Below are 12,805 nucleotides of genomic sequence, written 5' to 3'. Positions count from 1 at the left end.
GCCCCTGCCCACCCCCGACGCCGCGAGCGGCGGACAGCGGCCCGCCAGGTGCCTGCGACCACGGGCGCGCCGAGGCCCGACGGCTGCGACGGGCGGCGGGGAGGCGGGCGCCGCCATCTTGCCGTACGGCGCCGCGGGGGCCGGCTCCCACGTCCCGCAGCCGTGTCGCCGCGCACCTCCCCTCGGGGCGGTCCCGCTCCGGGCTCGGCGCGACGAGGCAAGGGCCGGAGCCTGGCGGCGGCGCGGCGGCCCGAGGCCCGAGATGGTGATCTGCTGCGCGGCCGCGAACTGCTCCAACCGGCAGGGCAAAGGGGAGAAGCGCGCCGTCTCCTTCCACAGGTAACCGGGCCCGGCCCTCCGCCCGCTCGGCCCGGCCACGCCCCCGTCCGGCCCGGTCCCGCGCCGGGGAAACTGAGGCCGCGCGGCCCGGCCCGAGGGGGCACCTAACGCGCCGGGCCTCAGGGCCTGTCCTGCGACTGAGTCAGCGCCGGGCGCTGTGTGACCTTGGCCGGGGCCGCCGTCTCTGAACCGGACGGCCCGGCCCCCGCGGCCAGCGGTGTTCTCTTCGCGGCCACCGCACGGCCACCAGCGCCCGCCGCGCACCGCTCGTCGGCCAGCGGCGCCCATCGCTCGCGCACCCTCCGGGCCCTGGGAGGCCACCCCGCGGCCTCACTCTCGTCGCCCGTGCCCTGCGGCCGCCGCGCTCCATTGATTCGGGGTGGCGCCGCCGGGTCCCAGCAGCGGCGCACTCTGGAAGCCTCTTCCTCGGGTCAGCTGCCCTTCGCGGCGGCTGCGACTTCGCTCCCGCGTTGGTCGCGGGGGAGGCTGCCTTGAGCTCTGCCATCGCGAGTGTGGCGGAGCTAACGCGCTCGCGCCTCGTGGAGGAACACGCGCCCCGGGCGCTGTTTCGGGGAGGGTCCCGGGTCCCGCGGGCGGAAGGGTAGTGGTGCGCCGGCGGGCAGGTGAGTCCCCGGAGGGGCCGGACCGCCTCCCGCCCCGGAGGCTCCCCCTGGAGGCTGCGGTGGCGCGTGGCCCTGCCGAGGGTCCCGGCCCGGAGGCCTGCGGAGCCCGCGTAGACGCGGGAGGCCGGCCACAGCGAACCGAAGGGCGTCAGCGTTTGATTCTCAAAGACCCGAGGGACGACGTTATCTGTGGTCGTAGCGGGGTGCGCTGGGGTGCTCGCCGCCTTCAGCTGTCCCGACCCTGGACGGCCTGGGAGCCCCCTTCGGAGCGTTTGTCCCCCGAGCGAGAGCGGGGCGCAGCGCTGCCGCCTCCGTCCGGGCCTGCCCCGGTGTGGGCGCGGGGAGCGGGGAGTGCGGGTCTTCAGGGGCCTTGGGAGCCCGGCCTGCACCCGCGGGCCCGCACCTCGGCGCCGCAGGGGCTCCCGGCCGACCTCGAGGCGGCACACGGCCCCTTGCGCCCAGTTGGGTCGGGGTCCTGTAAGTGCAGGTCTTGCCTTAACGAGCAGGAAGGAGCCTTAAGGGCCGTGCTCAGTGTCTCCCAGGGGCCGGGAGTGTAGCGGTGACAGAACGGCACCTTTGCGTCCGCCCTCCGCCCTCACGTCGCTGGAGTCCCCGCCAGCCTGGGGATGCTCCCGTCTCTGCTGGCCGACCGGACCCCTGGCCTGGCTTCTAAACGGGGCGGCGCCATCTCGATTCCAACCCCGGGTCACGCATCCCAGACACCCTGGGGGGGCGGTGCGCGGCCGTGACCTTCTAGGGACTATTTCCGGGGCTTCCTGGAGCTCTTCCTGCTGTCCGGACGCCAGCCGTGCTTCTCGAACTTTCTGGGAGGAGTGACCTGCCTTCACCCCTGTCCGCCCCGCGACTGTAAGCCCCTTCCGGGCGAACAGCAGGCCTTCCGCCTTCCCACTCCAGAACTGACTTGCGATAGACTTCTGTTCAGTGTTTATCAAATGTTTAAATGGGCCAAGTCAATCCAGGTTTGGGTGTTTGCAGAAACACTTGTTTTCCTTTTATGACTGATCATTTTAGGGGCAGACATGTAGTTATTTCTTCCCAACTGCTTTGCCATTTGTCCTGCAGGTTTCCTCTAAAGGACTCAAAGCGTCTGATCCAGTGGTTGAAAGCTGTTCAGAGGGATAACTGGACGCCCACCAAGTATTCCTTCCTTTGTAGTGAACATTTCACCAAAGACAGCTTCTCCAAAAGGCTGGAGGATCAGCACCGCCTGCTCAAGCCCACGGCCGTGCCCTCCATCTTCCACCTGCCTGAGAAGAAGAGGGGGCCTGGGGGCCATGGCCGCAGCAGGAGAAAGGACACCAGAAAGGCCTCGGGGGGCCTGAGGGGACACGCAGGTGAAGCCGATGGGAAAGGAATGGCAGGTTCCCCGTCATCCTCGAGCGAGAACCTGATGGCCAAGTCAGAGTCCCGCAAGTTGAAGCGGGCGCGGCAGGCTACGCAGGGACCTCCGGGCGACGCTCTGGCCACAACGGCGTCTGGCAGCCGGGCAGGAGCCAACGGGCCTGCATGTGACGCTGGCGAAGAGAGCGGTGCCGCCCCCGGCGAGGGCCTGGTGGATAAGAGCGGCATCTCCGTGGATGACTTTACGCCCCCCGGATCCGGGGCCTGCAAGTTCATTGGCTCGCTTCACTCTTACAGCTTCTCCTCCAGGCACAGTCGGGAGCGGCCGTCTGTCCCCCGCGAGCCTGTGGACCGGAAGAGGCCGAAGAGAGACATGGAGCCTGGCTGCAGCGGGACCAGCTTGGGGCCCGACAAGGGCCTGGCCCAGAGCCCCCCAAGTTCATCTCTGACAGCAACACCACAGAAGCCCTCCCAGAGCCCCTCTGCCCCCCCGGCAGACGTCACCCCAAAGCCAGCTGCAGAGGCTGTGCAGAGCGAGCACAGCGACGCCAGCCCCATGTCCATCAACGAGGTCATCCTGTCGGCGTCAGGGGCCTGCAGGCTCATCGACTCGCTGCACTCCTACTGCTTCTCGGCGCGGCAGAACCGGAGCCGGGCGTGCTGCCTGCGGGAGCAGGTGGAGAAGAAGAACGGGGAGCTCAGGAGCCTGCGCCAGCGTGTCAGCCGCTCCGACAGCCAGGTGCGCAAGCTGCAGGAGAAGCTGGACGAGCTGCAGAGAGGGAGTGCGCCGCGCCCCAGCAGCCTGCCGGCCCCCGGCCGCGGTCAGTACCTGCCTCGGGCTCCCGCTGCCTGTTCCTTAGGGGTCTTGCTCCGCCGAGGCTGGGGTAGTAGCTGGACCCCATAGGTGGGGCCCAGGTCAGAGAGCTTCCCCCCCAGCAGCCGGAAGGCCTCTTGCTGTGGGGTCAGCTATTCAGTGAATGGGGCCCCAACACTTAGTTTGCCCCTTAGACGGGGCAGGGTCAGTGTCTGCGGCAAACCTCACAGACGCAGGTTCCAGACGGGTTAGGCTCTGCATGCAAAATCAAGAAGACATAGAAAACTAGGGAGGTGACGGGAGACTCAGTCAGGGGGAGGTTCCTTCAAGTCACGTTTTCATAAATGTACTTGGCGTTAACTCACTGTGAACATGAACAATAACGAGATTTTAGACATCTCGTCAAGTAGAATCTATTCTTTTCTGTAGAAATTAAAACACTACAGAAATATATAGGTGAAAACTCTTTTCACTAGCCTCCCAACTTTTATTCCTCTTGATACTAAAATTTGGAGTGTGATCTTTCAGATTATTTTCTGGGCTTTATCCTGCACATCTTCGCACCTGTGCAGATAGGCTGGGTGTGTTTGACACTCACAGAAACTGGTGTCTAGGTCGTCTTTACGTATTGAGGATGGGGCCTTTTGTTTCTTTCTTGATGATAAAGGGAAGGAGTCTTCATTCAAAAGCAGTCACTTAAGCCTGTGAAGTCACAGCTTTAATCATTTAAGCCTGTCAGTGAAGGCTAAACTCTAACTCCTGGGTTCTTCTAGCTTTTCTCTTGTTAGTTTCTATAAGGTTAGTTTACAAACCAAAACTATAATACAGAAAAGTTACACAATTCCAGAACAACGGCTGGCTTCTGCCTCAAAGCCTGTTCCTTCTAGAACACCCAAATAATACACCTGCCACCCTCTGCCATCCCAGCCTGATCCTAGGCTGTGCCCAGAGTTCCTTCCTATCCAAAATAGCATCCACTGGGAAGCGCAAGCAGCTGCAGCCCCATCACCCAGGCGTCCTCAAGGAAGAAGACACTCAGAGCTGGAGCCAGAGCTAGAGAGAGAGAGCCAGCTCAGAAGCCAGAACCCCCCCCCCCCTTTTTTAAAGCCTCACCTGAGGACATTTTTTCGTTGTTTTTAGAGAGAAGAAGGGAGAGAGAGAAAAATCGGTGTGAGAGAGAAACATTGATTAGTTCCCTCCCATACACGCCTGGACTGGGGATCGAACCCACAACCTTTCGGTTCTGGGACGACCCTTCAACCAGCTGAGCCACCAGGCCAGGGCGAGGATAGGATGTTTTGCCTGTTATAGATACATGGAAAACATTTTCCGGCCACATTGTTCATTTAATCTGGATCCGTTTGTCTTTGGGGATGTAGCTAAGACTTCAGGAGGGAGAGGCTCCCGTGTGCCAGGCTGCTCAGGGCTTCCTGGGCCCCGGACGGCGGCCACCGTGGTGTTGCAGGTGCGCTCTGGAGGGGCCTGCGCTCTGGGAGCGGGCAGGCGTCCTGGGCAGCAGGACCGCTGCGTCTCCCGTCATTTTTAAGCTGTGTTTTATAGTTTCTCCAAGTACCTTTTAGTCACTTTTTCTGTTCCTCTTGGTCAGATGTCCCAAGTTGGTCACCATCGCCACTCTTCCCAAACAGCCTCCCCTCTGTGGACGGGTCTGCGTTGTTTCTGCCTCGTTAACCCTCACTTCTTCCTCCTTTTTTCAGTTTCAGTTTTGTCTTCAGTTTCATTTTGCGGGAGTTCTGGCTCCTGGAGGGAGTGGCTCAGTTTGTCCTTGTACGTGTCTGTTTCCTGGTGCGCCCACCTGAGCCCCTGAGCCCCTCAGCGTGGGAACTCTCGGGCCGCCCCGCTCCCGCGGCTGCGCACCCCTGCGCCGCTCCTGCCCCGGCCTGGAGGCCTCTGCCCTGGGTCGGTCCTAAGGGGGTGACAGTTTTTCAAGTGGGCAGATTGGAGGAGAGAAGCTAATTTACTTGTAATTGTTCACAATTTTTATTGCTTTAAAGTTCTAGTTACATGGCCTCTTGATCCTAAAGGGAGCTGCTTTTTCGGATCTTCAGAGATTTCTCTGTGGCTTAATCCAGTGTTTTTTCGTTTCATTGTGGTTTGAGAAGAATGTATCCTTGTATTAGTCAGCAGATCTGTTTCTTTCTCTGCCCACTTTTGCTTTTTATTTCAAGACCACGTTGTTAGAGGTGCATGTCTCTGTTACCAACCCAGAAAACCCCTTTTTGCCTCATTTAAAGTCTTAATTCTTTATCTCCTTATTTTCAACCCTTTTATGTTGTTTTATAATATAGTTATGTTTTAACTCAGCCTGAGAGCCTTTGTCATTTTATAAAGTTATTAGTAAGTTGGAATCTGGGCCTGATGCTCTATTTTACTTCTTAACTTAGAGTGAGCTTCCTCGTTCCCTTGTTCTGGTGGGTGTCTCTCTGCTTTTAGATGCCTCCATGGAGCCTCTCCCCGTAGGCTCCCCAGGGCAGGTGCTCCGGGGTCTTGGTGCCTATCCCCATCGCCCCTCCAGGCAGCCGTAATTGGTTGTAAGTGGACATTTTACTGGTTATTTTAGTCACCACTACTTATCGTATCCAAATGTTTCCCTTTTGGGGGGAGACACTGAATGGTTTTCACGGAACACATGTGACAGGACAGTTTTGAGAGGAACTGAGGACCAGGCCCCCCTGAGGTGCTGGTGCCAGGCAGCCGCAGCCAGCCCGAGTCCGTGTGTCTGCTGTGGCTGTGAGGGCAGAGGTGTTCACAGCCACGGAATTGAGGGGGGTGCCCTGGAGCAACCATGGCTGAAGAGGGGGCCGGGCACCCCCGGAGCAGGCCGTGTTTATAGGCGTGCAGTCAGAGGATCTGGGAAAGGGGGAGCATGCGGCCACAGGCGGCGGGGGGGCGTGTTCCAGACAGGAGGGTGCTCGGGGGCAGGGGAGCCATGGGAAGATGGCGTCCAGACAGCAGGTGCGCTGGGCTGGGCTGGGTGTAGCTTCAATCAGACACGAAAAAGATGGCTGTGCTCAGCCACATGGGGTCACTGGTGACCGCAGTCTCCTTGGGGTGATGGGAATGGAGCTGAAGGGGGGCAGGGACAAGGCACTTTTAAGAGGTTTAGCCATGAAGGGGAGTTGCAAAAGTGGACGGTGGCCAACAGGGAGCGTGGCTGCAGTGGCGGATTGTATCTTAACGTGGAGAAAGCCGGCAGGTGTCTGTGCTGTGGGGTGTGGGATGGACGGGGAGGCCAGGCAGGAGCGTGCTGGGCCCCAAGGCAGCGGGTGGGCGAGGCGCCGGCTGGAGAGCAGGGGAGGTGCGGGTGGCAGTGGTGGGAGGGGGCGCCCAGCGTGGTCGCTGCGGCCAGCCCAGGGCTCCCCCTGGATCTCTGGCCACCACCTGCTGTCTGTCTTTGTTTCCTCAAAACGTCTGCTCTCTTGGTGCTCCCAGTGCTGTTAGGACTTTGTTATCATGAGGGAATCTTTTGATCTTTGTGTACAGGTTTCATGGCGAAGGGGTCATGCGTGCGTGTATTCAGGGATCCCTAGCCAGTCCCTTTGTGTTTGAACAGAGCAGCGGGGCCAGTGGGCCCCGGGTTCTGCGGTTCAGGGGTTGGTCCCACCTGCCCTCTGGAAAGCTGGGGCTGATTGTTGTTCTCGTAGGACGTGGCGATCTGTCCTCTAGGGTGCGCTACCCCCGGGCGTCACGATATTGTACAGCCTGGGACAGTTGCATCAGGGTACGCCGGTATTTCTAACCCGCTGAGGCTGAGTGTATTTCCCTCTCCGCTATTTCTTCGTCCCGTCCCCGCCTGCGCCACCGCCCACCTTGCTGACCGCGGGACGGGCGCTCTGAGGTGACCGTCGTACTCACCTGTGGACTGTGGGCCAGCCATTCCTTCCGATTAGTAATCTCCCACTTGCTTCCAAAAGAATCTGTTTATTTCTCTTGTTTTATACATACCATCCTTTTTTTTTAAATCTTCACCCAAGGATTTTTTGTTGTTGTTGCTTTTTAGGGAGAGGAAAGGAGAGAGAGAGACACACGTCCATCGGTGTATAATAATAAGAAACATCTACTGATTGCCTTCCCCTACACACCCAGTCCCCGGTCTGTGGGCGGACACTCCAGCCAACTGAGCCACACCAGCCAGGGCCGTGTAATTCTTGAATTAATCTGGAGTTTTAAAACTTCATTGTGGAAAGTCTTAAACTTAAACAGAAAAGTATAATAACCCCAAGTTTCAACATATATCACTATTTGATATTCTTGTTTTGTCTGTATTTCTACTTAATCTCTACTTTCCATTTTCCTACAAATGTTTTCCTAGGAAAATTTTAGATCTCCAGAAAAATTCAGCAAACAGTGCAGAGCACACCCCAGAGTCTGCCCTGTTGTTCACACCTCACTCACCGCCTGGGCTGGGGGTTCATTCGTTACGGGTGTGAACCGATGTGGGTACCTTGTCACTACCTGAGCCCGTTGTGTACGGTAAGGGCCACTGTCTCGTACTTGTGCTTTGGCAGGTGCGTCCCTTACGTGTCCACCATTCCTACTGGGTCAACAGGACAGTTGGCTCGCCCCCCAAGTCCCTGTGCCCCACCCAGGCATCTCGCCCTCCACACCCAGGGACCGTCCCACTGTTCCTACAGTCGTGCCCTCCCTCGAAGGTCATGCAGTGGGAGCCCACACACAAGGTGGACCTGAGCGTGCAGCTTTCCAGGTTGGCCCCTTTCGCTGAGCGACACGTATTTAAGGCTCCTCTGTCTGTTTTTGTGAGGTGATAGCTCATTGCATTTTTCTTCTTGTTTTATATTCAGTGAAAATACATATAACGAGAAGTTGACTATCTTCACCCTTTTCAAGGGTCCGCCTCAGCCGTCTTTAACGCGTTCACAGTGCTGTGCGCCGTCACCACCGCTCCCTGCCCCCCCCCCCCAACCTCTTGCAAATCGGAGACTGTGTCTGACAGACCCTGGCTGGCCCTGCTCCCCGCCCCCCCCGCCCCTCCGCCTCCCAGCCCCCGGCTCCCTGCCATCTCTGGTTCTGACGGCCCCTGTGCCTCACAGAAGCGGGCCCTACAGTACGTGTCTGCTGCGGCCTGGCTCATTTTACGTAGCGTGATGTCCTCAAGGGCCACCCGTGCTCTGTAGTCTGTGTCGGAGCTTCTCCTCGTCCAGGTGAGTCGCGCTCCCTCCCGGGGACGGACCACACTGTCCCCGTCCATCGGCCCGCAGACACCTGGCTCCTCGAGCTTTAGCTGTTGTTTCTGATGCTGCTGTGAACTCGGGTGAGCAGCCGTCTCTTCCAGACCCTGGTTTTAATTCTTTTGGGGGTAGACCCAGAAGTGGAATTGCTGAATCAGTTGAGAATTTTATGTTTAATTTTTTGAGGAATCTCCATCCTGTTTTCCATGGTGGCCACACCACCTTCTACTCCCGTCACTGCACAGGGTCCGGTTTCCCACCCAGCGTCCTCGCCCTCATGCGTTTTCTGGTGTTTCGAAAGAGCTGTCGCCGTGAGTGTGAGGTGCTGCCTCCCCGTGGCTGTGATGTGCATTTCCCTGATCCGCGCTGTAGGGCACCTGCTCTTCGGGGAAATGTCTGTTTCAAGTTCTTTGCCAATTTTTGAATCACGTTTGTTTTTCTCTTAGTTTTATGAGTTTTCTTTACATTCTAGATATCAGTCTATTATCAGAAATATGACTATGCCATTCTGTGGGTTGTCTTTTGTCTGTGGATAGTGCCTTTTGATGTAAAACTTTATAAAACTATATTTTATTGATTATGCTGTTACAGTTGCATTTTTTGTCATTTTATTGTCCATAACTCTGATCTTCTTTTTTTAAAATAAATCCCTTTAACATTTCATATAATAAGGACTTGGAGACGATGAACTCCTTTAGCTTTACCTTGTCTGGGAAGCACTTTTATCTGCCCTTTCATTCTAAATGAGAGCTTTGCCAGATAGAGTAATCTTGGTTGTAGGTCCTTGCCTTTCATCACCTTGAATACTTCTTGCCAGTCCCTTCTTGCCTGCAAAGTATCTTTTGAGAAATCAGCTGATAGTCTCGTAGGCACCCCTTTGTAGGTAACTCTCTGCTTTTCTCTTGCTGCTTTTAGGATTCTCTTTATCTTGAATCTTTGGCATTTTAATTATGTGTCTTTGTGTGGTCCTCTTTGGGTCTGGCTTATTTGGGACTCTGTGCTTCCTGGACTTGTATGATTATTTCCTTCACCAAATTTGGGAAGTTTTCCTTCATTATTGTTCCACATAAGTTTTTGATTTCTTGGTCTTCCTCTTCTCCTTCTGGCACCCCTAAGACTGGGATGTTGGCATGTTTAAAGTTGTCCCAGAGGTTCCTAAGCCTCTCCTCATTTTTTTCAATTCTTGTTTCCTCATTTTGTACTGGTTGACTTGTTTTTTTCTTCCTTATGTTCTAAATCATTGATTTGAACCCCGGTTTCCTTCCCTTCACCATTGGTTTTGTGTGGATTTTCCTTTGTTTCACTTAGCATAGCCTTCACTTCTTCCCTTATGGTTTGCCATACTCAAGCATATCTGTCAAATCTGTGAGAATATTTATCACCAGTGTTTTGAACTCTGCATCTGTGAGGTTGGCTATCTCCTTATCACTTATTTCTCCCACTGGAACCTTGATCCATTCCCCCTTCTGGGCCATACTTCTCTGTCTCCTCATCTTGACAGGCTCTTATATGTGTTTGCCTCTGTGTCTTAGGCAGAGCTGTCACACCTGTTACGTTGTAAGGGGCGGAGCCTTAGGGATTGTCAGTACAGGGCCACCCGTTTCACCACATTGTGGTGCTGGGGCGGGGGAGGGGACTGAGGGAACAGTGCTGCCTGCTCAGCACTCACCCCTTTTCCAGGCAGTTCTCCCACTTCCAAATGGGACTAGCACCCCTCTAGCTGTTGCCCTGGTGTGGTCCCCAGGGTGGGTGGGTCTATGGATGTTCTAGGACCATGGGGGCCTCTAAACAGACTCTGCTGAGAGACTGGCAGTTTCTGCCTCCGCCCCAGCCCCCGCTGGTTTTCACACTCAGAAGCGATGAGGCTTTCTTTTCCCCGGCGCTGGAACCGTGAGCTGCGGGTCTGGCCTGGGACTGGTATTACACCTCAGGTGTCCCTCCCGACTTCTGTAATGTGTGACTGCTGTCTACAGTGGCCAGCCACTGCCACTGCCTAGCTGCTACCCCCACTGCCACCACACCCCGTCCTCTCCAAACCGCCTACCTGCCTGGATGAGTATTTGTTCATTATGTCTTTGTTTGTTGGACTTCCATGCAGTTTGATTTTCTGGAACTTCTGGTTATTTTTGGTTTTGAGGTAGTTGTGTTCCTTCTTATGGTTGTGGAGGGAGGCGAAGCATGTCTGCCTAAGCCTCCATCTTGGCAGGAAGTCCTCTAGTTTCTTTAAGAAGTTTTGTGCTGTTTTTTGACAGGACTTTTCTTCCAGTCCAAATCTGTATACTTTTTACACCCTTTAACGAGGACCCCAGCACACCGCCAGGCGTGAGTGGCATCGGTGCCTTGGTCGTGTTCTTCATCAGTTGAGGGGTTCCCCTTTACTCCTAATTTATTGAGACCTTTTATCATAAATGGTGTTGGATTTTGTTAAAAACGTTTTCTCCATCTGTTGAGGTGATCGTGAGAATTTTCTCCTGTGGCCTTTTGACACGGTGCATTGAATTAGTTGACTGCAGAGCGCCGAAGTAGCCTTGCAGACCTGGAGTGCACCCACCTGGTCACGGTGTAGAATTAATTCTCTTTTCCACGTTGTTGGGTTCACTTTGCTGATGCTTGTTGGGGATTTTTGCATCTGTGCTCATGAGAAGTTTCTGAGTGTGCCGCTCTCCTCTCCTGGATGGCCTCTGTCTGGTTTTGGCATTAGGACAATGCTGGCCTCACAGACGAGGTGGGACGTATTCTCTGCTGCTACCTCCTGGAAGAGAGTGTGGAGAACTGGGAATTGGTTCCACTCCTTCCATACGGGAGGCCTGTCCTTCCTTCGAGCCAGGACACGGATGACAGCCCTCTGGGTCGGGACCAGGGCCTCCCCAGACACCAGACACCTGGCACCCCGACCTGGAACCTCAGCCTGCAGACTGGCCCCACCCCCACCCCACACAGACGCCTGCCTGTCAAGGAATTAGTCACTTTAACCTAAATTATCGAATTTGTGGGCAGTTGTTCATCGGGTCCCTTTATTAACCTTTTATCATCCACAGAATTAGTGGTAACCCTCTTTTATTTATAATATTGGTGATCTTTTTTTTTTTTTTACTTAGTTAACTAGGCTAGAGGTTTATCAATTTTATTGATCTTTTGCCCTCAGAAAACCAACTTTTAATTTCGTTGATTTTCTTCAGTTTCCTGTTTTCAGTTTCATTGGTTTCTAATCTAATTTTTCTTTATTCTGTTTGCTTTCAACTTAATTATTCTTCTTTGTCTACTGTCCTAAGGTGAAAACTTAGATTATTAATTTTAGGTATTTCTTTTTTTATTTCTCTTGAGATTTCCTCCTCGACTCACTTGTTACTTTGAAGTGTCATGTTCAATCTCCACATACTTGGGTGTTTTTGTCACCTGTCTGGCTGTTAGGTGTTTCTAGTTTAATTCCATTGTGGTCTGAGCGCGCACTTTGTATGGTTCGTAGTCTGTTAAATGCGTGAGAGCATGTTTGAGGGCCCAGAATGCGGTCTGTCTGGGTGAATGTTCCATGCGAGCTTGAGAAGTTGTGTGCTTCTGCTGTTGGAGGGAAGTAGCTGTCGGGGGTCTCCAGGGAAACAGCCGACGGGACACATGTGTCTGTGCCGAGAGACTTACACGTAAGAAGAAGAGATTTGCTGTAGGAGCTGGCTCTTGCGATTATGGATGGCAAGCTAGAGAGCTGTGGATCAGTTTACCCCTCGCCAGAGGCCTGAGGACTAGAGTGGGGGCAGGTCCTGGTCTGAGTCCGAAGGCCCGAGAGCCACAAGGACGGCTGTCCTAACAGAGAGCAGGTTCTCCCTCCCTCGTTCTGTGCCGGCCCTCAGTGCCCACCCACGCACAGGGGAGCCGCTGCTCTGCGCGCGCCTCCAGGTCAGATCCTGACGCCCCTGGAAGCACCCCCACGGGCACACACCCAGAAACAGTGTTTTGCCAGCTGTCTGGGCAGCCTCTTCGCCCAGTCAGGTTGAACGTGAAATTAACCGCAGCATCTGCGGGAGTCAGTTACATCCATTTGACTGACGGTGCTGCAGAGCTCAGCCGTGTCCTGGCGGCTGCCCCGCCCCCTGGCCCCGTCTGCGCTCGTAGCCGTGCTGTGCCGTCCCCCCTGTGGCAGCAGACGGGTCTGCTCCTCCTGGAGTCCTCTCAGTTGCATCTCCCGTGTTTTGATGCCCTGTGTTCGGTACATGGACGTCAAGGATCATGTGTCTTCTTGGAAAATTGACACCTTTGTTTCTTGTCCTGATAGTTGCTTCCTCTGAGACTAACCTGGCTCCTCCAGCTTCTTTCTTCAAGTTCGCAGGGAAACTTCTTTCTCTGTACTTTACTTCACTCTGTGTCTGTATAGCTGCAATGGGTTTCTTACAGACAGCGGAGGGACGGGTCTTGTTTCCTGATCTTCTCTGGCAGCCTCCGTCCTCCCGCCGGTGCACTTGGACCGT

General features: G+C 55.3%; 1 protein-coding gene across 1 annotated transcript in view; it reads left to right on the top strand.

The window, feature by feature from the left end:
- The first annotated feature begins 173 nt into the window (after window positions 1–173).
- The window catches only part of THAP4 (THAP domain containing 4), a 32,543-nt gene continuing 19,911 nt past the window's right edge, over window positions 174–12,805 (top strand). Inside the window, exons 1-2 of the mRNA XM_090285534.1 lie at window positions 174–339; window positions 2,046–3,145. Coding sequence (XP_090141660.1) covers window positions 263–339; window positions 2,046–3,145 — 1,177 coding nt within the window. The 5' untranslated portion in view covers window positions 174–262. The remainder of the gene's footprint in view (window positions 340–2,045; window positions 3,146–12,805) is intronic.

Source organism: Furipterus horrens, unplaced genomic scaffold (assembly GCF_987537825.1).
Source record: "Furipterus horrens unplaced genomic scaffold, mFurHor1.1.pri manual_scaffold_1, whole genome shotgun sequence".
Lineage (NCBI taxonomy): Eukaryota > Metazoa > Chordata > Mammalia > Chiroptera > Furipteridae > Furipterus > Furipterus horrens.
Note: the sequence above shows the minus strand (reverse complement) of the source record. Positions and strands in the feature narration are given on the sequence as shown.